This window comes from Lycium ferocissimum, chromosome 3, assembly GCF_029784015.1.
Source record: "Lycium ferocissimum isolate CSIRO_LF1 chromosome 3, AGI_CSIRO_Lferr_CH_V1, whole genome shotgun sequence".
NCBI lineage: Eukaryota > Viridiplantae > Streptophyta > Magnoliopsida > Solanales > Solanaceae > Lycium > Lycium ferocissimum.
In genome coordinates, this window is record NC_081344.1 from 8026120 (window position 1) to 8048880 (window position 22761).

General features: G+C 34.8%; 2 protein-coding genes and 1 pseudogene across 2 annotated transcripts; 2 read left to right on the forward strand and 1 right to left on the reverse strand.

The window, feature by feature from the left end:
• Positions 1-2026: 2026 nt before the first annotated feature.
• Positions 2027-4465, forward strand: LOC132048651 (large ribosomal subunit protein uL23-like; annotated as a pseudogene).
• Positions 4466-10933: 6468 nt separating this feature from the next.
• LOC132049546 (uncharacterized) lies at positions 10934-15324 on the forward strand. Its single transcript, XM_059440404.1, has 2 exons — positions 10934-11708; positions 15061-15324. Exons 1-2 carry the CDS (start codon positions 11071-11073, stop codon positions 15065-15067), a joined length of 645 nt encoding a protein of 214 aa, XP_059296387.1. The 5' UTR covers positions 10934-11070; the 3' UTR covers positions 15068-15324.
• Positions 15325-18627: 3303 nt separating this feature from the next.
• LOC132049547 (uncharacterized) lies at positions 18628-21634 on the reverse strand. Its single transcript, XM_059440405.1, has one exon. It carries the CDS (start codon positions 20404-20406, stop codon positions 19192-19194), a length of 1215 nt encoding a protein of 404 aa, XP_059296388.1. The 5' UTR covers positions 20407-21634; the 3' UTR covers positions 18628-19191.
• Between the last annotated feature and the right edge of the window lie 1127 nt (positions 21635-22761).

Consider the following 22761-nt stretch of genomic DNA (forward strand, 5'->3'; position numbering starts at 1 on the left):
AGGGGAGGGAGGCCAAAAAACGTGTGTATGGCTGATTTCGGTAACCCCTTGGTTCCTATCTTGTTTTCTTTTGGACCTTAAATTTTGTACTATGGCTATCTTAGTGTTTATGTAGATGTGTTTTTATCTTGACTTATGCCCTTATGATTATGATATTTATGGGTTAGCTTGGCGTGGTCACCTAGTTATCGGTATGAGAAGTATCTTAAGAGGTGCTCGGTAGGTTAGGCTCGGCAATACCCCGTACGCCCTCGGTTGGGTCGTGACGGTATTAAAATAACCATTTTGCAATGTGCCTTTCTAAGATAGTGGCCACATGTAAAGTAAACATTTTTTTTAAAGTGACACAAAATGGCTACTTTTGTACGATGGCCTTTTTTTTTTGAAAAATGACAAGAAATTGCTATTTTTTGTAAATTTGCATTTCGGTAGTTTTGCAAGAATACATTTTTACAAATTGCAAAAATAATCATTTTTATGACTTTCAAAAATGAAAATTTACGCAAAAATGGCTAGTTTACAAACATAGTCACTTTTTTTGGGTTTGTCTTCAAAAGTGCAAGTAGTCGATTTTTTTGTTGTCTTAGAAAAGACCACTTGCAAGGTATGCACATAATTGGTTATCGTATAAAAATATACCACTTTTTGTATTAAAATAACCATTTTTGTGTGTGCTTTCTAAGATAGTGGCCACTTTTGTAAGGTAGTCTTTTTTTTTAAGCGACACAAAAATGACTACTTTTGTAAAGTGGCTATTATTTGAAAAATGACAAAAAAGTTGCTATTTTGCAAATTTGCATTTTTCGGTCATTTTGCAAGAAATATATTTTGCAAAAATAACTATTTTTATGTCACGTTTCAAAAATGGCCAATTTACAAAACAAACCATTTTGTGTCACTTTAAAAAATGGCTACCTTACAAACATAGTCACTTTTTGAATTGTCTTCAAAGTGCTAAGTAGTCACTTTTGGTTGTCTTAGTAAAGGGCCCTTGCAAGAGTATGCACATATTTGGTTAACATATAAAAATAGCCACTTTGTGAAACTAGCATCTTTTTCAAAATGAGGGGTTAGAACAGGGGAGAGGGGTAGAAGGTGAGAGAGGTAGTGAGTCGGGGGGGGGGTGGTGGTGGTGGTTGGAGGTGTGCGTGGCTAGGGGGTTGGATTTGTATTTCAGTCAACGAAGGCACCGGAAAATATTTTTCCGCATCTGACAGGCAAGAAAATAAGTAAGAATATCACTTGTTTTCCAAGAAATCATTTTCCATCATACCAAACACACTTACTCTAACATATTTTTGCACGGATTGTCATTTAATCGCATTGGTCTTTAATTTTTATCGCTCATATTTGTAGTCTATAATTTTTGCCTCTGTTGCTTATTTACTGAAAATATCTAGATATGCTTTGCTCGGCATAAATGCTGTAAATTTTTTATTTTCAGAAACTGAACTCTTGCCTTGCTCGTCACAAGTTCTGTAGGAATTACGTTATGCTACATAAGTTGTGTAGTATTTTTCAGATTATGTTAATTGTTGAAAGTTTTGCCTTTTCCAGCATAATTGTGTGGATGTGATGTCAAATATGCTGAAGCTAAACGCTAACTATGCCGAGCGAAATCCAAACTTATGTTTTTTCTTCTTCAGATTATGTTGAAACTTGAAAATTTTGCCTTATCCGCATAACTTGTGGGATGTTATGATACATATATGCCTAAACCTTTGTACCTGTCAAAATTTAATTTATGCTACTTAAAAATGTTAGAAGGACAAAAATTAACAGTCAATAAAGTAAAAAAATCAAGCATTAATGGAAGAAGCATCCATTTTTGCTGATATTGACCTCCTACAATCTTCGTTTTTCAGTCAGTTCGAGTCACTTAAAAAAGCCCATATTTATGGGCCTCTAAGAAACAGCCCAATTAGCCAGGCTCTGCCAGCCAAGCCCCAATATAAATTATTTATCATCTTCTTCTGTGACCCAAAAAAAACCCTAAGCGGCACATTTGAGGTTTGCAGTGTAGGGTTTAGAACTGTCTCCCATGGCTCCAGCTAAAGGTACATCTTTGAATCTCCTATTTTTCTCATTACAATTACATTTACATTTAAGAATTTGTTCAGTAATAAGATTCATATGTTGTTGGAAGGATGACATAATGTTACAACTGGAGTTACATTTTGGTACAGTATGTTACATGTAGCTTGCTTTTAGGTCTTAACATTTTTGTTGAATAGAGGGCTCTTTTTATTTGGGGTTTTACTGCATTTCCTTCAAGTTAATGGAGTAATAGTTATAATGATTATATTAGGGATTTGAAAAATAAGTGACAGATTAGGTGGTTGTAGTTTGTAATTTTGCAGCATTGCGGATTTGTGTTTTAAAGTACTCCCATGATTAATTTTTCTTTCATTCACTTGTGAACTTTTCTTGCTATTTAAGAAATAATAAATGAATTGCGTATAATTTACCAATATACCCATTAATTGGTGCATATTTTTATTGGATTTCAAAATGATTTAGTGAGTAATTAATATTATTAAAACAGGAAAAAATAAATTGTCTTATCTTGATATGCTAAAAGTGACAAGCAAAAGTGAAAATTTATTTTTGGAATCTTTTGGACGAGTAAAAGTGATGGAGGGTTTACTCGTGAATGGAGGGTGTATATTTTTGTGATAACTGTAGTGGTGTCTAGGTCAGTTTGTTCGACTAATTCATAGGCTATCGATCATGGTTCGGGCTGATGGGGATGTTAGGTTGTGATTGTTACGAGGGTTGGGGCATATGCTTTTTCCGCAACGCTACCCTTCGAGTGCTCACGGGGTAAATCCAGGCTCACATTGCAATAGCTAGCAACTACGGCAGAGGTAACCCTCACTTAGGCAAGCCCCGTCGACGAGCTCGACCGAAGGCAAATCTCCTGCTGTGTGTAGGCGGGGGTTTCAACTTGAGACCTCCATTATGAATGCCTTATGCTCAACCAACTGAGCCACCCTTGCGGGTGGTTGGGGCGTATGCTTTGAGCTGAGTGGTTGCAAATTATTCATGTTTAGATAGTTAGAATTTGTTGGAAAGGCAAAGCGTTTGGTACTTGTATTGATAACCATAAGGTGTAACCATAATGATGTGACTTTTTAGGTTTGATTGTATAATCAGATGTTAGTTTTATATCTTACTTTTACTTTTTAGGTTTGATTGTATAATCAGATGTTAGTTTTATATCTTACTTTTACTAGTACTGTTTTTCTACCTGGAATCTTGTATTGCAATAGAACCAAAAGTGATGTGGATTCGTCAAGAATCAAATGCAATTTGAACTTTAAATACTAAATTCAAAGTCAATTTGCCTTATAAAGAGAAAATATCAATGAAGTTCTGTTGCATATATTCCTGATAGTAGATGAAGTGATGTATTACTTAGTCTGGATTTGGAATTGCTAATGCAGCAGATGTGGCAAAAAAGGGTGACCCGAAAGCCCAAGCCGTAAAGGCTGCAAAGGCTGTGAAATCAGGATCAACCTTTAAGAAGACATCAAAAAAGATACGAACAAAAGTTACATTTCATCGGCCCTAAGACATTGAAGAAGGATAGAAATCCCAAGTATCCTAAGGATTAGTGCACCTGGAAGGAACAGACTTGATCAGTACAGGTTCTTCAATATCCTCTCACCACTGAGTCCAATGAAGAAGATTGAGGACAATAATACACTTGTTTTTATTGTTGACATCAAAGCTGACAAAAGAAGATTAAGGATGCGGTGAAGAAAATGTATGATATCCAGACAAAGAAAGTCAATACATTTGATCAGGTAACTTCTTGCTTCTTGCTCCTATGATTTATGTTTTTGGTTTGTTTAATGTGCACTTTAGTAATCTTTGCCTTGATTTCTTTAACAGAGGAAGGATCTAGCATATCTAATTCTCATACAACACACTGAATAATTTCAAAGCCTTATGTGTTAAGCTAATTTTGTGCATTGAGGAATTTTTTCCTCATGATTCTGCGTATTCTAAAACTACCTCAACAACATATGTAGTCTTAGTTATCATATGTGTGCATTAACATTTTCGTATATCTTTCAACTGCATTATAAATTTCCCAGTATTATGCTGGTATAGCCTAATCAATATTTATATAGGAATGTCTAATCTAATTTAGGTTGAGCCAATTCTTGGATGAAGTACTTATTTTGATACTTGAAGTACTTGTATGTTTTACAACTATTTTAATCATTTGCATTGTAACAGTAGGAAGGTAATATACTGTGGATGATAAATTTAGTTGTTCCACTGCTCTTCTGGCAAAACTTCCAAGTGTTGTTTCTTATTGTTTAGGTTTCCTGCAACTTATCTAAGCTGATGTGTTTGTTATCCTGGTTCAGGGCCTGATGGAACAAAGGCCTACGTGAGGTTGACACCCGACTATGATGCTTTGGACGTGGTAAACAAAATTGGAATCATCTAAATGCGTTAAAATAGTTTGTATTTTTGGATATGAGAATTTGGAACTTATGAAGTGAAGTACCCAATCTTATTCAATTTTGACTATTGAGTTTCGATGATGTACTGTTCTATATAAGACTGTCAAGCTTGTATTTACATTAGGTCTTCTACTTTGTGCGTTTATTTACGGTAAGCTATGATATATATACGTATTGGGAGAGAAATATTTACGAGAAACGTAACGATAGTTTTCTTATTTACAAAACAAACGATATATTACAAAACATGACGGATTTTCATATATTTTCGTTTTTTTTTTTTTTTTCCAGAAAATATATATATTTTTATAAAAAAAAAATATTTTTATTTTTAAAAAATAATTTTTATATATATATTTTTTAAATATTAATTTTTTTTTTTTTTTTTTGCTCAATGGCTTAAAAAATTACCTCATATTCTGTATATGAAAGTTGTAGCAAGCAGATACAATGTGTGAGCAAAATTTTTAATATAATTTTTCATATACAAAATTTTTAAAACTTTAAGCCTCATATTGTGTATAAATTATTCTGAAATGTTGTCAGGAATAGATTAATTTTCCAGAAACCTAATATGAAATTTATATACAAACAATGTGAATGAAATTCTAAGTCTTGAGAAGATATACACATTTCATACCATTCTCATCGCATAAAATTTTAAGCATAATGTTTAAGCCTTGATCAAGATATCTACACATTTAAATAGATTCTTCATACATAAAATTTGAATAACTTTTTGCTTCAAGCAAGATATCACATTTAAATACACAAAATTTGGCGATTATTTTAAGTCTTGATTGTTGTATCAAAGTTATATACAATGTTGTTGTAGTTGTATTAATTTTACATAAATCTAACATGAACTTTATACATGAAAATGTGTAAATTTTAAGGCATGGGCAGATACAAATTTATTATTGTTTTACAATACCCTTTACAATTTTGAGCGGATTTTTTTAAGCGGTTCAGACGAGATATACACATTTCATACATTTTTCATACACTTAAATTTTGAGCAAACTTTTTAAAGTCTTGGGCAGAGATATACATTTCATACAACTTTCATACATAAGTTTTTGAGCAAAAAAAAAAATTAATTTTTTAAAAAAATAAAAATAAATTTAAAAAAAATATTTTTTTTAAAAATGATTTTTAAAAAATAAAAAATAATTTAAAAATATATATATATTTTTTTAAATATAAAGCATGTTTTGTATAGGATTTTGTAATGTTATGTTTTGTAAATATAAAACTATCGTCACGTTTCGTAAATATTTCTCCTTAAGATGTATATATATGTCAAAGACCCTTTATTTCTCAGGCATTTTTCATAAGGTCCTCTTCAATTCGGTTCCTGTAATGTCCAAGCCCTAATCCTCTTGAATTCACATTATATGTATCTATGGGCGGTATTTGTTTGGCTGTTCTGAAGCCAGGCAAACCTTACCAAATTTTTAGTATCCAACTCATAGGATCAAAGTTTACCTTTGAATCAGAATGCTTGGCATTAATTTTTTATCCTACTAAAATTCCTTCAAGCGATCTCTTTGATGTTGCAAAAAAGAATGAACTTTATAGAGGTCTAACCATACCCAGAATACTTGGGTAAATTCCTCGAAAAAAAAGAGAGCAGATACCCTTTACCAGTAATAATTGGTTGATATTCATCCTATTGTAATGCCGCAAAAGAAATAAGGCTTAAGCCATATCTTTTGGCCGCTTAAATTTGTTGTGATTAGTTTAGATATCCACCAATTGATCTTGTATCTATTGAACACCTAAATAAGCTCGCATTTAAATTATTTAGACACTTTTTGATAACATGGCAAAATGTGTGTAACACACTTACCATAGGCGCGCGAAAGGTCTAATTTAGCTGATTTTCCTAAAAAATCTCATCTTCTTCACAAAATTATTTTCTCCGCCATACACCACCGATCTCCCGCTGCTGCCGCCATTGTCATTGATGCCACTGCGCCACTGGTAATAGCCATCTTTTCATCTTTTTTAAGATCTGGAAAATCACCATCACCACCGTACCCTCTTTTTTTGAATTGGACAATTGCCACCATTGTTACCTTGTTCCCTGGATAAAATGGAAACTGCCACAATTTTTTTTTTCTATCTCCCTCCCTCCTTGCTAAAAAAAATGAACTTTGACCACAAAATAATCAGATTTAAAATTAAAATAAAAAAGAAGGGGTTTGGAGGGTTAGCAGCGGCGGAGGGGAAGAACCATGGGTAATTAGGGGTGGGCATAAACACCGAAAACCGAAAAACCGGACCGAACCGAATTAATTCGGTTTTTCGGTTCGGTTTTTTTAAATAACAATTTCGGTGTTCGGTTCGGTGTTCGGTTAAACTGAATTTTTTTTTTTTTTTTACTACATGAATACAATTTTTTTTTTTGGGAAAAAAATATAAGTAGACAATAATATTATAATATTTACATACTCTTAGCAACTAAATGTTATTAAACATTACATGACAAGTTAAATGTTTTATAGTAAATCAAATTGCTATATATAACGAAACCCTTCGGACGTGAATAACTCCAATACCTATTTGTTGTTCATAGTATAAGCCGCTTTTATACAATTTCATACTTCCTCCTTATTTAATGCAAGATTTTTTCCGTGATTTTTTTCTTACCTTTTCTACTTCCTCCTTATTCTCAACTTCTTTCATTGTTCCATAAAAAATAAAATCTGGTTTTCATTTAACACTATAGGATATTGAATACAAGTATACTAATAATTTGAGTGTTGATTTTTACTATATATAGTATAATAAAAATGTTATACATAGAATAATATTCATATAATTTGTTTCACCTATTATAATAAATTAGATATAACTCACATAATTTAATTATACACTATATAAAATTTTATATACTCGTATGATTTTATTATACGTTGTATAATACATTATATTTTGTATATAGAAGATATTATCTTGTATGTGTGGATGATCACTATGGTTGGATTCTAAAGTCATCAAACCTTCAAACATTTAGTCTAGCGTAAACCTCCGTAACTCGAAGCAATCAAGAAGGAAAAATGAAAATAAATGGAGAGATGTGTAATTGCTAAAAAAAACCGAAACCGAACCGAACTAATTCGGTGCGGTGTTTGGTGTCCACTTTCAAAAAACCGAACCGAACTTTGAAAAAATCGAACCGAAAAACCGAACGCCCACCCCTATGGGTAATTGGTGGTGGGTTATTTATTGAAAAGATGATCCATAATTAAAAATTTCAAAAGATACACTTATGGAAAAGAAAAAGAAAGAAACAAATCTAATAGGAACAAGAAAAAGAGAAAGAAGGCGACATTTTCAGGGGACAACGCCGGCCGCCGGCTAGAGAGTTTAGGGAAAAGCAAAGGAAAGGGGGAAGGTGGGGTAAAATGAAATTAGTTTTTTTTTTTGCTGAAAAATAGTTCTTTTTTTCCCCCATAATTCATTTTTAATATTATTCTAGACCCAAATGACACGTGTCATCTTTTCATTAGTCACTATGCCACGTCATCGTGAGTGTATCTCACACACTTTATATTTTTTGTTGACTATCAAAAACGTGTCTAAATGGTTCAAATCTGGAGCGGTAGAGGTGTTCAATAGGTACAAGTCTTAGTTGAGATATCTAAGTGGAATCTCTAAACAAGTTTAGGAGACTGCAGATGACTTAAGCCAAGAAACAAAAGAGGTTCAGTGATGATTGATACAGCCTTTGGAGACGCTCCAAAGAGGTTCATTAATACAACTTTAAGGGTGTGGTTCTCCTAAGGTTGTGTCAATAGTATCAAAGCCATCTATCGCGGTGTCTATCGTGCCATGATTGGTGACGTCAATATTGCAGTGTTCGCTCCGAAGCTGATAGATTATAGTGCACAATCATCGAGGACGACAAATGCGGAGAGTAGTGGTTTGTTATGGGACTTAAGTCCCACATCGGTATAGAAATGTATTGTTTCTATAGCCTTGGGCTCTCCACCTCAATAGCTAGCGTTTGGAGTGTGGCTCTCTAAATAGCATTAAGCTAAGACTTAATCGAGCAATACTATTTCATTGGGCATAGCGTTAGCCAGTCAAGAATGTTCACGTTCAGAAAATGAGATGCTCAGATGGATTTGTGGGCATACTAGGAGGGATATGATTAATAACGAAGTTATATGGGATAAGTTAGGAGTGACCTCAGTGGTGGACAAGATGAGGGAAGCTAGACTGAGATGGTTCAGACATGTGAAGAGGAGGTGTGAGGATGCGCCAGTGAGGAGGAGTGAGAGGTTGGCCATAGCAGGAGTTAGGAAAGGTAGAGGTAGGCCGGAGAAAGAACTGAGAGAGGTGATTAAACAGGAGATGACACAACTCTAGTTGACTAAGGACATGACCTTGGATACGAAGGTATAGAGATCGAGGACTAGGATAGGCAGTTAGTAGGTAACATAGTGCTATCGTACTTTTTGTCGTATGATTTAGGTAGTCGCGTAGTTTCTTTTTCGCTAGATGTATTTATATCTATTACTACGTTTGTTTTCTACATTTGCTATTTTGTTGTCTCTTTTTCTTTCCGACATTCTGCATCGGTTGCATTTCTTTTTGAGCTAAGGGTCTATTGAAAACAAACTCTCTATCACGTAAATGTAAAGGTAAGATCTGTGTACATCCTATTCTCTCAGACTTCACTTGTGGGATTATACTAAGTATGTTTATGGTGTAGTTGTAAGCTACCTAATCGACCATTAGGTGTTCGATTACAACAAGGCCCTTTGGAGCGTAAATATTATTATTTCAATATCCGCAAATTCTTATCTATATTTTGGCAAGAGCTCAATGGTTTCTAAGGAAATTAAAAATTATATGAAAAAACCTCTAAATCCTTAAAAGATTGTGTGTACAAGTAAGCACCCAACAACAACAATAAAAATATATCCAGTGAAATTTCACAATGTGGAGCCTGGGGAGAATAAATTATACACAGACCTTATCCCTATTTCGAAAGACAGGGAGGCTGTTTTCGAAAGGCACTCGACTCAAGCAAGCACCCCTTTCACACAAATATTGCTACTGAGTAAATACTCAAAATAACCCCCAATGTTTGACCAAAATCCAACTACACACTTAACCTTTGTGTTGGTCCTATTACCCCCCTGGACAATTTTTTTCAGTATTAAAATGCCCTTTTTTTGCTGATGTGGCAGTCCAATATGCAATATACTCACCCTTAAAAAGTCACACCCACACATGTGATGGTTGGTGAAGTGCACGCGCCCCTGACACGTGATAATTTCAATTAAAACATTTATTTTTCATTTTTTTCTTATTCTTTCCCTTATTTATTTATTTATTTATTTATTATTCTATTTTTTAAATTCTGTTTCTTTCCTTTCTCTTCCACCTTATTCCACTGGAACACCACCCACCGACACCACCATTTCAGCCCCAACCCACCAAGAAATACCCCAAAAAATTCATTCCTCTAATCATCCATTTCAATCCAACCCTTTTTTCTATTCGTTTTTTTTTTTCACTGAACTCTTGTTTTCGAACTTTCATTTTTTGATTGTTCTTCTACGTCTTGTTGAGTTTCTGGAGATTGGGAGGATGAAGAGCAGTGAGAGAAGTAAAGGTAGGGTCTTTGGGGTTTGATTGGGAGCAATGGGGAGAAAGGAGTATGAAAAGAATGGCGGAAGGGGATAATAAAATGGGACTTGTAGGTTGATGGTGGAGGGGAAATAAAGTGGGTGATTGGGTGGTGAAGGAGGAAAATAGAGATGGAGAACTCAGTAGGCAAATTAACGCCATTGATGGAGCCAATTCAAGGAGATGTTTACAAGATAAAGTTTGCACTTGGATTTTTTTTGGGTTTTGATTTTTGATTATTCTGAACACTACAATTTTGAATTTTCTTGTTTCGATTTTATTTGTTATTATGAGAAAAATGGAGTTCGTCGGAAAAATTTTCCGGCAACCTAAATCCGATGACCTATTGAAGAGAAGAAGAAATAAGAGAGAGAAAATGAAAAAAAAAAGAGAAAGAATTAAAGAAATCAGAAAATTAATATTAAATAAAAATATTTTTAAAAATAAAATTTTAATAAACTATTTTTGTCTCTCACTCTCTTTGACACCTCAGCATTTATGAAGCAATATATTTCATTTTTAAAATATTTAAGGGAATAATAGGACCCCTACAAAGATAAAATATATAGTTAAGATTTCGATCAAACGTTGAGGGTTGATTTGGCTACATTTTTTTGCGCGGAGTGCCCTTCTTTTGGGGTGGTCTTTAAATTTTTGCCCCTCATAAAAATAAAGTGTGTTGTTGAGATTTCGGTCAAACGTTGAGGTTCATTTGGCTATTTTCTCTATTGCTACTTGAGCACTCAGCCGCAGCAGCATCTTATGTTTATCCGTTTTGACTTATTAACAGCCGAAAACAGAAACCCCAAAGATATTTTTCAGCCCACTATCTCTGGTCCACTTTTACACAAATTCTATATACTACCAGCACTACATAACATCAAATATTCTCCTCCAAAACCCCTAAAACCCTTCCAATTTTCAATCCAAATTCACCACCATGAATCCCAACAACTCCACAACCCCAAATTTTGACAACCTTCTTCTCCAATCCTTAATGAACAGACTCCAAATCCAACCACCTCCTTCAAACCCACCACCTTTTCTTTCACCTCAATCCCTTGAAGACCTTCTCTTCAACAACAACAACCTCCTTTCTTCTTCCTCCTCAGATGACGATGAAAACGACAACATATACAACAACAATCAAGATTCAAAAACCCAACTCTCTAAAGAAGAATCCCGTCTCGAAAAACAAATAATCCGGACAATACTTACTGGAAAAATTGATTCCCTTAAACCCAATTCAGGTCAGGCTGTTACAATTGGGGAGCATCATATTTGTGTTGGGTTTCATGAGGACCCGGGTTCGGATTATCGGGTATGGGAATGGCATGGACATATTATGTTGTTTGATGAGGAAAATGGGTATACACCTGAGTATATTTATGGGAATTATTTTGAGAGAGTTAGTGTTAAGTTGACTACGACGAAGAAGAAAGATGAAGAAGAGGAGGAAGAGGAAGAAGAAGTTGAGAAAGTGGGGAATTTGGGGTTGAAGGAGTTGATTGAATCGGGTGAATCGAATAGTGATGAGGGGAGGATTCTTAGGAGGAATATGAATGCTGGATCTCCAAGGTTTGTAGAATAGTCCCTCGGTTTTAATTTGTTTGTCTTAGATTGAATGGGCACGGAGTTTAAGAAAGTAAAGAAGAACCTCTGTAGTAGCAAACTTAGAATAGGAAAGTAATGAAGACTTTTGAATCTTGTGATTTAAACTAAAGATATGTATAATGTACTAAAATGACCTTTAGGCTGGCTATACAAGGTTTGTAGAATAGTCCCTTGGTTTAATTTGTTTGTCTTAGTTTGACTGGGCACTAAAGATATGTATAATGTATCAAAATGACTTTATGCTGGCTCTCCAAGGTTTGTAGAATAGTCCCTTGGTTTTAATTCGTTTGTCTTAGTTTGACTGGATCGAGATTAAGAAAGTGAAGAAGAACCTCTATAACAGCAAACTTAGAATAGGAAAGTAAAAGAGACTTGAATCCTATAGTCTTAAACTAAAGATACGTATTATGTATCAAAATGACCTTCATGCTGGCTCTCCAAGGTTTTTAGAATAGTCCCTTGGTTTTAATTTCTTTGTTTTAGTTTGACTGGGCACGGAGTTTGAGAAAGTAAAGAAGAACCTCGATAGTAGCAAATTTAGAATAGGAAAGTAATCAAGATTTTTTAATCCTCTGGTATTAAACTAAAGATATGTATAATGTACCAAAATGACCTATTGTGGTCTTATACATGCTCCATGGGATGTTGAATTAAAGAGTTGCAAAATTAGGAAAGATGCATTCTTTTTAAAACATACTAAAAAGGAAAGTAAGACAAACAAATTGAAATAGGGGGAGTAACACTTTTCAGTCTTATCAATTTGTTGTAGCATCTGCTGCTAAGTTTTTATACAAGGGGTTTACTTTACAGTCTTTAAGGTGTTTTTCCAGATTATTGGAGCTTTTAAAGTATTTTTTAGTTTTTAGCATAGACATGGTAGTGCTATGAATGATCTTTTTTCGGTATTTGGGTGTTTTTTCTTTTTCTTTATTGAGTATTGGAATTAAATGTATCCAAATAGAGCAGAATTGATATAGAGGATTCGTATAGGTGACCCAACTAGTTTGAGATTGAGAAGATTTTGTTGGTGTTGATATATTTTTTGGTTGTGGAGTCTATGATGAATTTAAGCTGCCTTTGAATTAGTTCTTCTTTGAAGCTTGAAAATTTACCAAAGTAGTTGTACTACTCCCTTTTATTGTTCCGCTTTTAGGATATTGATAATACAACTACAACAACATACCCAGTATAATCCCACCAGGTGGGGTCTGGGAAGGGTAGAGTGTATGCATACCTCACCCTTACCTTGTGGAGGTAGGGAGGCTGTTTCCAATAGACCCTTGGCTCAAGAGAAGGTGCAAAGACAACAATAATAATAGGCAGTATAGCAACATATAATAAGATAAATGAAGTGCAAGAAACAATTTTAGGATATTGATAATGAAAGTGATATATTAGGAGTTCTCATTTCAAGCATAAGATATGCCTATCAGGGTTAAATAGCTTCTGCCTAAAGTATATGGTTTCTGTTTAACTATAAATGAGCATAGTTGTATTCTTTTGTACCTAAATGAGACTCCCTTTGCAGTTACAAGTCTCAAAAAAAAAAAAAAAAAAAAAAAAAATATTAGACTCCCTTTCATTAGTTCCAATTTCAGCCTCTTTATCTTTTTCAGTTCGTTTTTATTACCAATCAAAGAAAAAAGTCAGCCTCTAAACCTTTTAGTATAAATTTCACTGTTGCCTACAAATTTTAGCTGTTGCTTTAGAGTTCTTAACGAGACTAACTGACCACCAGTTCGCAAAAAGTTGCATGTTGTGCATAGAACAACAACAAAATACCCCGTGCAATCCCATAATGTTGTGCATTGAAATTACTGTAATATTTTCCAATAACTTGATCTAAATGTGAACATGTAGTCAAATAGGAATTACTCGCATTGTTTGAGAACTGGATGTTTATGCGCTGGGAAGCCAAGGGTTTAGCGCGAAACTCACGGAATGGTCTTGTATTGCTTCCCTTGGATGTCAGTAGATTTGATTCATGAGTATAAATTAAATTAAACTAGTTCCTGAAAAAAGTTCTACATTATTAGTGCCAGTTGGCCACTATGGTATTGCTGCACTACAAAGAGGGGAAAGCTTTTATTTTGGCTAGTTCTCCAAGTGGCTGAAGTAGGATGAAGTCTATTGCACAAGCAACTTCCTACACTTGGAAGAATTGTTATTTGGTTGCATTTAAAAATTAGCCTTAGTATATTAGGTCTGTTTTATGGTCCCATAATATGGTTGTTAATTAGCTAGAGTGGGCTGAGATTTACAAGGTAAACTTTATGTTATATTAACATGCTCAGCTACCTTTCCGATGATGCTATTAACAGTGTCTTGAACTCTTAAAATTTACGATAATAATATGGAATGATACTGCCCGAAACCAAACTTTGATCTCTTCCTGATCCATGTTATTGGAGTACACAACATTGTTCTCTTAAAAATGGAATTAATAGGCTTCTGAATAACAGTGTGCCCTTAGAGTAACTAACTTATTTTTCTTCTCCGTACCCTCAATCGAAGGTCTTTCAATTTTAGGATGTTCAGTATTCTTAATACAAAATGGTGCCTATTGAGACAGCAAAAATTTTGTTGGCTGAGATATGGATGGTACAAGAAACGCATTAATTACCAAAAAGTATGGACCTATAGAGCAGCACATCTCTTTCTACCATGAGTTTGAGAAGTCTGCGATATCGAGGAGATAACTGGGCTGCAATTCATAGTGGTAAAATGTTCTAATGTCATTGCTAAGATCGTAGATGTGGTATGTATTTTTTGTATTCTTCAGTTTCATCTTCTGATCCTTGAAATGTAAAGACCAGTACTTATTTTTTAGAAAGTGATGTAAGACCAGTGCTTCTATTGAGGGACCAGTTCAATCAGTACTGCTTCTGCTTCTCATCATTGCTAAAGTATTACAGCTGATCCATTCATAAGAAAGTGTGATGCACAATGTTGGAACTTTATATATAAGATTGCTTCAGAGCCTCCCGGACCCTTTGTTGAAATCAGCAAACTATCCTAATAGTATTTGGCATTGCTAGAGACTATTTTTTTTGTATGGTTGGGTTGATTATTCTGGTTTCATCTTTCCCGCACTCTATGGCATCTATATCTCCATACCTGCGTCAACTGTTTCCTGCCTTTCGCCGTTCAGTGCAGTATTCAGTTGTAATTTTGTATGCAATGTTTTTCTTCTTTGACCACGTCATTGTATCTTGTTACTTGAAGGTGAATTTTGCTTTAATTTTTTATTATTTGGAAGTATTTAATCACTGTTTTTCTCTTCGTTTTGCTTTAATTTCCTCGTCATGATTGGCAGGGTCTAGCTGACAGGCTGGTGAAATTGTTGTTTTACAACGAAAAGGCACTTGAGGTGCTCTGCACATTTTGGCTGCATGGAGTTTTTTCACCTTCCTGTTTCCAAGCTATTTGGTATTTGAATGGCATACCAAGTAACTCGGAAAGTTAGGAGAACACAGGCTTGTATTGAAAGGTTAGGAGCTCTGCAGTGAGCAGCGTGGAGTTGAGACTACTTTTCTGTGATCGACTCTTTTGTTAAATTCTCAAAGCAATTGCCCGACTTTATTGGGTTGATCGCAGATAATATGATATTTGATTTCTGAATGTTTGATTGTCACTGAACATCTTTTTTGGGTGTGTGAGTAATAGATTTGTTAACGACTTGTCGCTGAATTAGTTTCAGTATGTTTAAATATTGATAATACCTTTTACTTACATACTCTTCTACTGGGACACCATTTTCCGTGGTTCTTTTGTGAAAAATTTAGCTGGCATTCTACTGGTTTGAGTTCTAAAAATTTCACGGGGCAGCCTGTTTTGACTACCGCCAGACTGTCAGAAGTTAGGCTTGACATATGTCGGAAGTTATATATATAGCTGAAGTTCAGTCATTGATGTCTGAACTTCAAGCAAAAAATGGCCGAAGTTGGTCAAAAAGACTGAACTTCAGTTATATATGGTTGAAGTTCCTGAACAATGTCTGAAGTTGGAATTTGTCAAGATCAACTTCAGACACCGTATATTTAAAGTTGTGAGAAGTGGGTACACGTTAATTTTAATTTTGTATACACGGTATATCTGAAGTTGTGAGAAGTGGGTACACGTTAATTTTAATTTTGTAGACACGGTGTATCTGAAGTTGTGAGAAGCGGGTATACGTTAATTTTAATGTTGTAGCCCAAACTTGTCTGTCCTATTTGTGGAGATGAACTTAAGGCCCGCATTGCTATCAATCCCCCAGTCATTCTGCTTCTGTAAGTAGATGGATGATTGCTAATCTCACATTTCTATTGTAATCAGATGAGTGAAGCCCGTGAAACGCACGGCATCGAGATTATTCTTTTCCTTTTTTATTATCATATAATTTATAGCATTATTTATACATGGTGTGCTTTAGGGAATAAATTGTGCTGGCAAAGATGTCTAAAGCAAGCTTTGATTCCAAAATTATAAGGACTAATAGCCTGTTTGGCCAAGCCTCTAAAAATAGCTTATTTTAAAAAAAAAAAATTTCAAAAGTACTTTTTAAAAAAGTACTTTTGGCTAAAAGCAGTTTGTGTTTGGCCAATTAATTTAAAAAGTATTTTTGAGCAGCAATTAGTGTTTGGTCAAGTTTTTAAAAAGTGCTTCTATGTGTATTTTTCTCAAAAGTACTTTTCAAAAAAAGTGTTTTTGGGCAAAAGCTATCTTTTTTAGTTTCCTGAAAAACTGCTTCTGCTACTCCCAAAAGACTTATTTTCTTCAAAAGCTTTTGGCCAAACACCTCATTTTTTAAAAATAAGACTTATTGAAAAAATAAGTACTTTTGGGGGAAAAATAAGCTTGGCCAAACAGGCTATAAGACACATATATTCACAAGAATGTGCTTTGCGCTAAATATGGAAGGCAAAGAAAAAGAACGAACAACGAGAACAAAGCCATAAACAGTTGAGAAATATAAATACCAATATTATGTGTTATCTCAAAGGGGTGGTCAATTCTCTAAGAAGTGATTATAGTTTTTTTGAAAAGAAGGCACAATGTTACAATACCAATCTTTGAAGACCTTTTTTTTTCTTCATTGGAAGAACATAAAAGCAAAGAAGCCAAACTTACTAATCTAAAACATCGGAAATATGAAGACTAATTTTAAAGGAAATAGAAAATAATAGAAGAGTGAAGGCATTATATTTCTAATTAGCTAACCATTGTATCGAAAACGAAACGCTGTAGCATCTGATGTCAATTGTTAATTGAAAACCTGTTTCTTTTTCTTTTCTTTTCTTTTTAGTTGTTTGGTGTTAAAACATTATTCTTGATGTTTACCTTATAATGGGATGAATAACTATATGTTCAATTTTGAATTTTTTCTCATTGTTTCAAAGTCCATCTGCCTATCCTTCCTGTAAACTTCAAGAGGAAAAAAGTACATTATCTTTTGGATTATCTTCCATGAAAACACAATGTACAATAAAAGTCACAAATCAAAAGAATCAAAAGTTTAGCCAGCCATCCAATGCCAAACAACAACAACAAGAAGTTCTCAGATAATCCCAATGCCAAACAACGGTTGTTTCCGATGCCAAACAACTTAACACATATAAGCTTCAAAGTCACAAATCAAAAGAACTCCATCTAGTTGAATTCCTTTTTTATCATAACAAAAAGTTGGCAGTCTGCTTAGACAATCAAGAAAGATAAGTTATCAACACAAGAATGATACATAAAGGGCTTGCTGCATTGATATACAATGCACATGAGATATATGTCTGAGGAATGTGAGGCTTTTCTTTTCTATCATCATTGAGCCCTGCCTGTGCAAGAGCAAATTTCAAGCCTTTTCCCATATTACCAACTGCTTTTGATGGTCTCATATGCTTTTTCGGGTTTGTATTCAAACATCTGTGTGGGAAGAACACCTTTCATCTTGGACGTGTGTCGACATTGTCAGGTTTGAAAGTTTCCTTCTAACGAAATTGAAGGACCTTAAGCACAAAAGAATTTTCAGATGTAAATGGAAACTTTCTTAATAATCTGACTTATCCGAAATTGCGTCCCTTCATAGTTTACTTAGGGATGGTTTGGTATGACGGATAAGCAAGATAGAGATGGGATAAAAATTTAGTACCACCTTATCCTTTGTTTGGTTACTAATCATGGGATAAGTTATCCCAGGATTAAAAATAGTGCTGGGATAACTTATACCCATCAGAGGGTGGAATAGTAATCCTGGGATAACTTATCCCAAGATAAAACAGTGAAATTGACTAAAATAGCCCTGAGGTTCTCAAAACCCTTTTTCTACTACATAAGGTAGAGGGTATTTTTGTAAACAAGCAACTTTTTCTTAAAAGTTATGCAATGCATGTTACTTTTAATACAACAAACCAAACAATCAATAAAAAATAATATCAGGATAACTAATCCCAACATAAATAATCCCAGCATAACTTATCCCAACATAATTAATCCCATCATAACTTGGGTTCAAACCAAACGACCCCTTAAGGTTTTTGTTGAGTCCTATCTTCCTAAACATAAATAGATTTGTAATACTCCTATTTTAAAAAGAAAGGATTAACTTCGAACAATGAGAATTGTTGGCCAAATTTTCACTTCTCCAAGAAAGCAGTTCAGCATAATCCATTCACTCCCATACCCTGAAGAAGCAACAACAGCAGCATTACCTAGTGTAATCCCACAAGTAGGGTCTGGGGAGGATAGTGTGTATGCAGACCTTACCCCTACCTTGAGAGATAGAGAGGCTATTTCCGTTTAACCCTCGGCTCAAGGAAAGCATTTCAAAGCAATTTGGTAAAAGAAATACGGAAGTGAAGAAGTCATGGCAAATAATAAGGAAAGCATTCTGAAAAATGAAGAGTAACAATAAAAAGTTGATACGCTAACCGAAGTACAAGAAACAACATATAGTAACAAAAAGTGAAGAACAAGAAACTAAGAGAATAATACTACAACACGATTAGTCATAATTATAAAATGCAGCTAAACCAAAACCCGCTACTTTCAATATCCCAAGTAATAAAGTGCCAAACTATCTGGAAAAGGAAATGAGTAGTCACAATATCTTCAATGAGATAAATCAGTCTTTTTTTTTTAGTTGAAACCTGTAGGTGTTTCTGACTTTTTAATCAAAGCTCGAGCGGTAACCAATTTCTACAATGTAATCAACTAAGCACTTTGAAGATGACTTTAGCACAAACATGCATGTTTGAGTTGCTCGGCCCATCTCTTTCATCATCACAACTAAGTAACTACTCAGTGCTAACAGCAAGATCAAAGGTTTAGGTTAACGCACTTTGTATGCACAAAAACTGGATCAGCCATTACTCTTCTCCACTGTGTAGAATTTTGTCTCTGTTTTCTCTCTCAGAGCTTTGATGATGAGACAGGGTTAAAGACGATGGATCAGGTATGCCATGCTTTAGCAAATCTACCTCCTAAACATGCCTGAACTTTGAAGAGTTCTGCAGTAGTCCACAATAATGGGAGAATTCCTAATAATTTCCCATATCTTGGCAGAATTTTTCAGCCAATCACGCTCGGACACAGTCCTTGAGAAAGATGGACCTCTCATTGACAAAACCTGATCCCGCAAATTCCATAATGCTGAAATATGGCTTTCATACTGTGGCTTCAAGGAATCGTCCTTATTTCTAGATGGCACTAGAAATAATTTCAAAAATTCAGATTCTCGATCAGCACTATGAACATTGAGAGGAACAGTAGAAACTTGACTCTCTTTGGCAGTGTTGTGGTTTTCTGATGTCACAAAAGATGACGAGCAAAAGAATTGTGTGAGTGCCTTCTTCAGTTGAACAAGGTTACTTGGTGCTAGATCTTCAGTGCGTAGCTTTGTATGCACAAAAACTGGATCAGCCATGTACTCTTCTCCACTGTCTAGAATTTTGTCTCTGTTTTCTTTCTCAGAGCTTTGAGGATGAGAAAGGGTTAGAGAGGACGGATCAGGTATACCATGCTTTAGCAAATCAACAGTTGACATGAGTTGCCACATGCTAGCTTCATTGACTCCCTCTGACACCACCAATATAATGTGACAAATGGATGCAAGAAGAACACCAAGTTGGATGCTCATCAGTTCATGAACTAGCTCAGCTGATAATGATTCACCGGTTATTATGGGTATGGTGGATGAGCCATCTGGTCTAATCATTTCAGCCAAAACCGAAGGGCTAAAAACAGGCGGAGTATCAAGCAGTATAATCCGTTCAGAGGAAACTCGTGGTTCAATGCCAATCGTACAATGTTTCGCCATATCCCTAGTTTCTTCTGTTTCTATAGCAAAAGGAGGAAGAATTCCAGGTGAGCTAGCATCAAAACCATAAATTTCGTTCATTATTGTCGACTTCCCAACCCCTGGAGGACCAATCACACCCACTACCGTAAAATCCGTATTATCCGTTAGAAACGGGAGAAAACGATCAGTGTGGAAATCCCAGGTCTCAGAGAGAAGATTAAGAGATCCAACGGCGGGAAGACGTGGGCGGTGAACAGCAGAATCATCGCCAGGGCCACCACGGTTGAACTTACCGGCGCTAACAAGTCCAGGTTTGGCTAATAGGATTTTGGGAGCTTGATGAGACACAGATGACTGATTGGAACTAGGGTTTCCACCACTGCCCGCCATCGGTTCTTTTCTAGCCTATTCTCCGATTGGCTCACACTCTCATGCCCTGAAGATCATCTGAAACTGAAAGGATGAGAGAGAATCAATATTGGTGGAAACAATGGGCTCTTTAGAAGATACTGTTATATAAATTTGTTACCTTTGCTAATGAGTATAAAATTGCATCCTAAGCAATAGTAAAAAACAAAACTATATGTCATCATTGAATTTGAGCTTCTTTGTTTTTCTCTTCCTTACTGATAAATTGGTATGTCAACTATAGTGAGTTATAATGTACTTAACAATTCAAGTGCGATCAAATAATATTTCAACGTCATTTTATGAGTTGTATACTCAATTTCAACTGTAAGGTTTTTGCGGAAGATTATTGAATCTTAGCTAAATGGGAGAGGACACCAAATCATCCTTATCAAGAAAGAAGACAAGGAAGCACTTGAAATATTGATATATAAATGTGGAAGTTGTAGATAAGAAGTTCTAAAAAGCATTGACAAAGGCTTAAATCATCAGGCAGCCAATTATGCCACTTGCAAGTACTTAGTAGTGTAGCAAATTTGTGTAAATATGTTTACTTAGATAAGATGAAATGGTGGAGGACACGTGAAAAAAAAAAAAAAAAAAAAAAAAACAGAAAGTGTTCAGTTATTTCAGACATATTATCAAACCTCTTGGGTGCAGTGTAACTCATTTGAATTATATTGCTCATAGCGCTCACAAGAAAACAACCAATACTGTGAGAAATTCCACAGCACATCTCAATTCATTTATGAATTAACAACCTATCTCTAAAGCTAACTTTTCCACTTTATCTCAGGTAACATGATTCTTTTAGCAAGATAAATCACAAAATTAGAGTTTTGCCTAAATATATCTCAGCTCCTTTCACGGATAAGAGATACAATAATGCAGAAAATTATCTAGCTTAGACCAAGAAAGCTAAATACTGCACATTAGTAGTTGGTTTTCTACGACGTTGGTTTGATCGATCAACAAAGTGTTAAAAACGGAGTTAAAACAACTCAGGTACAACTGGTTGCAGAATGATGTGTCCAAGTTAAAGAATAATTGTAAGAAGAAACAAAACTCACTACAACAACAACATACCCAATGAAATCCCACAAAGTGGGGTCTGAGGAGGGTAAAGTGTGCGCAGTACTTACCCCGACCTTGGGAGGTAGAGAGGTTGTTTCCAATAGACCCTCGGGACAAGGATAGGAATTCAAAGCAGTACGAAAAAGGAAATAACGAAAGCGAATAAGCCATGATAGTGATGTCGCACCGTAGGTGGAAGAGGTAGGGGCTAGCCCCCTCTACACGTATCCTTAGTAGTAGAATTATGTAGTAATCACGTAGTTATCTATTCTTCGATGTATATCAATATCTATTGCGCTTTTGCTTTGTATCTTACTATTTTGCTATTTTGATGTCATTTTTTTTTTTTTTTGTCTGCGTCGAATTCCTTTTCCTTTCTTTTCTTTTCTTTCTTTTTGAGTGGTGGATCTTTCAGAAACAGTCTCTCTACCCCACAAAGGTAGAGAAAGGAGCAGTTACTACCACAAATAAGTAAGATAATTGAAGTACAAGAAACAACAGATAGTAAAGAAACAAAACTCAGTGGAACTCATAAATACAGCAAAGATGAAGACTCACATGGAAATAACTTCAGTGATAGATCTTATCCCAAGCTACCATACTTGTACTTCGTCACCTATTATTTATATGACCAAAGAAGAAATCTTAAAACTGGAAATAATAAAGGGCTTAAACATAGAAACAAAGAGGGCAATGAAGAACCCTGAAATCAAACAACAATAAAAACAAACCCCAATTTTGTTTTGTATCTCTGAAATGAGAGTTTTAATTTAATTGTTAATACAACCCCAATTCTTAAACCTTGATAAAATCTCAAAATACTTACCTCATGCAATACTTAGAATAATATCAGAGAAAAAAGAAAAAGAAGAAGAGAATAACAACCAGAGGAAGAAGGGGAGAAAAGCAGAGAGCAATAGTGTAAGGAAGAACCAAGGAATTAAAATTGCACCAAGTATAAACCACACTAGATGGCCGATCAAAAATACCCCCTCTATTTTCTTTAATTACTCCCGTCCCAATTTATAAATGACTTACAATTCTTTTTAATATTTGGTAAGTTTTCCGCACAAGATTTAAAGGAGTAAACACATGATACAACTTCAATTTAAGATCATAATATTCGAAAGTCCCTATTTATTTTTTAAATTTCGTGTTCAATCAAACTAAGACACTTAAATTGGACAGGAGGTAGCAGTTAAGTTTTTGTCCGTCATTTCACTACAGGCTAATCGTACCCCTGCCGTCAACAAATTTCACACA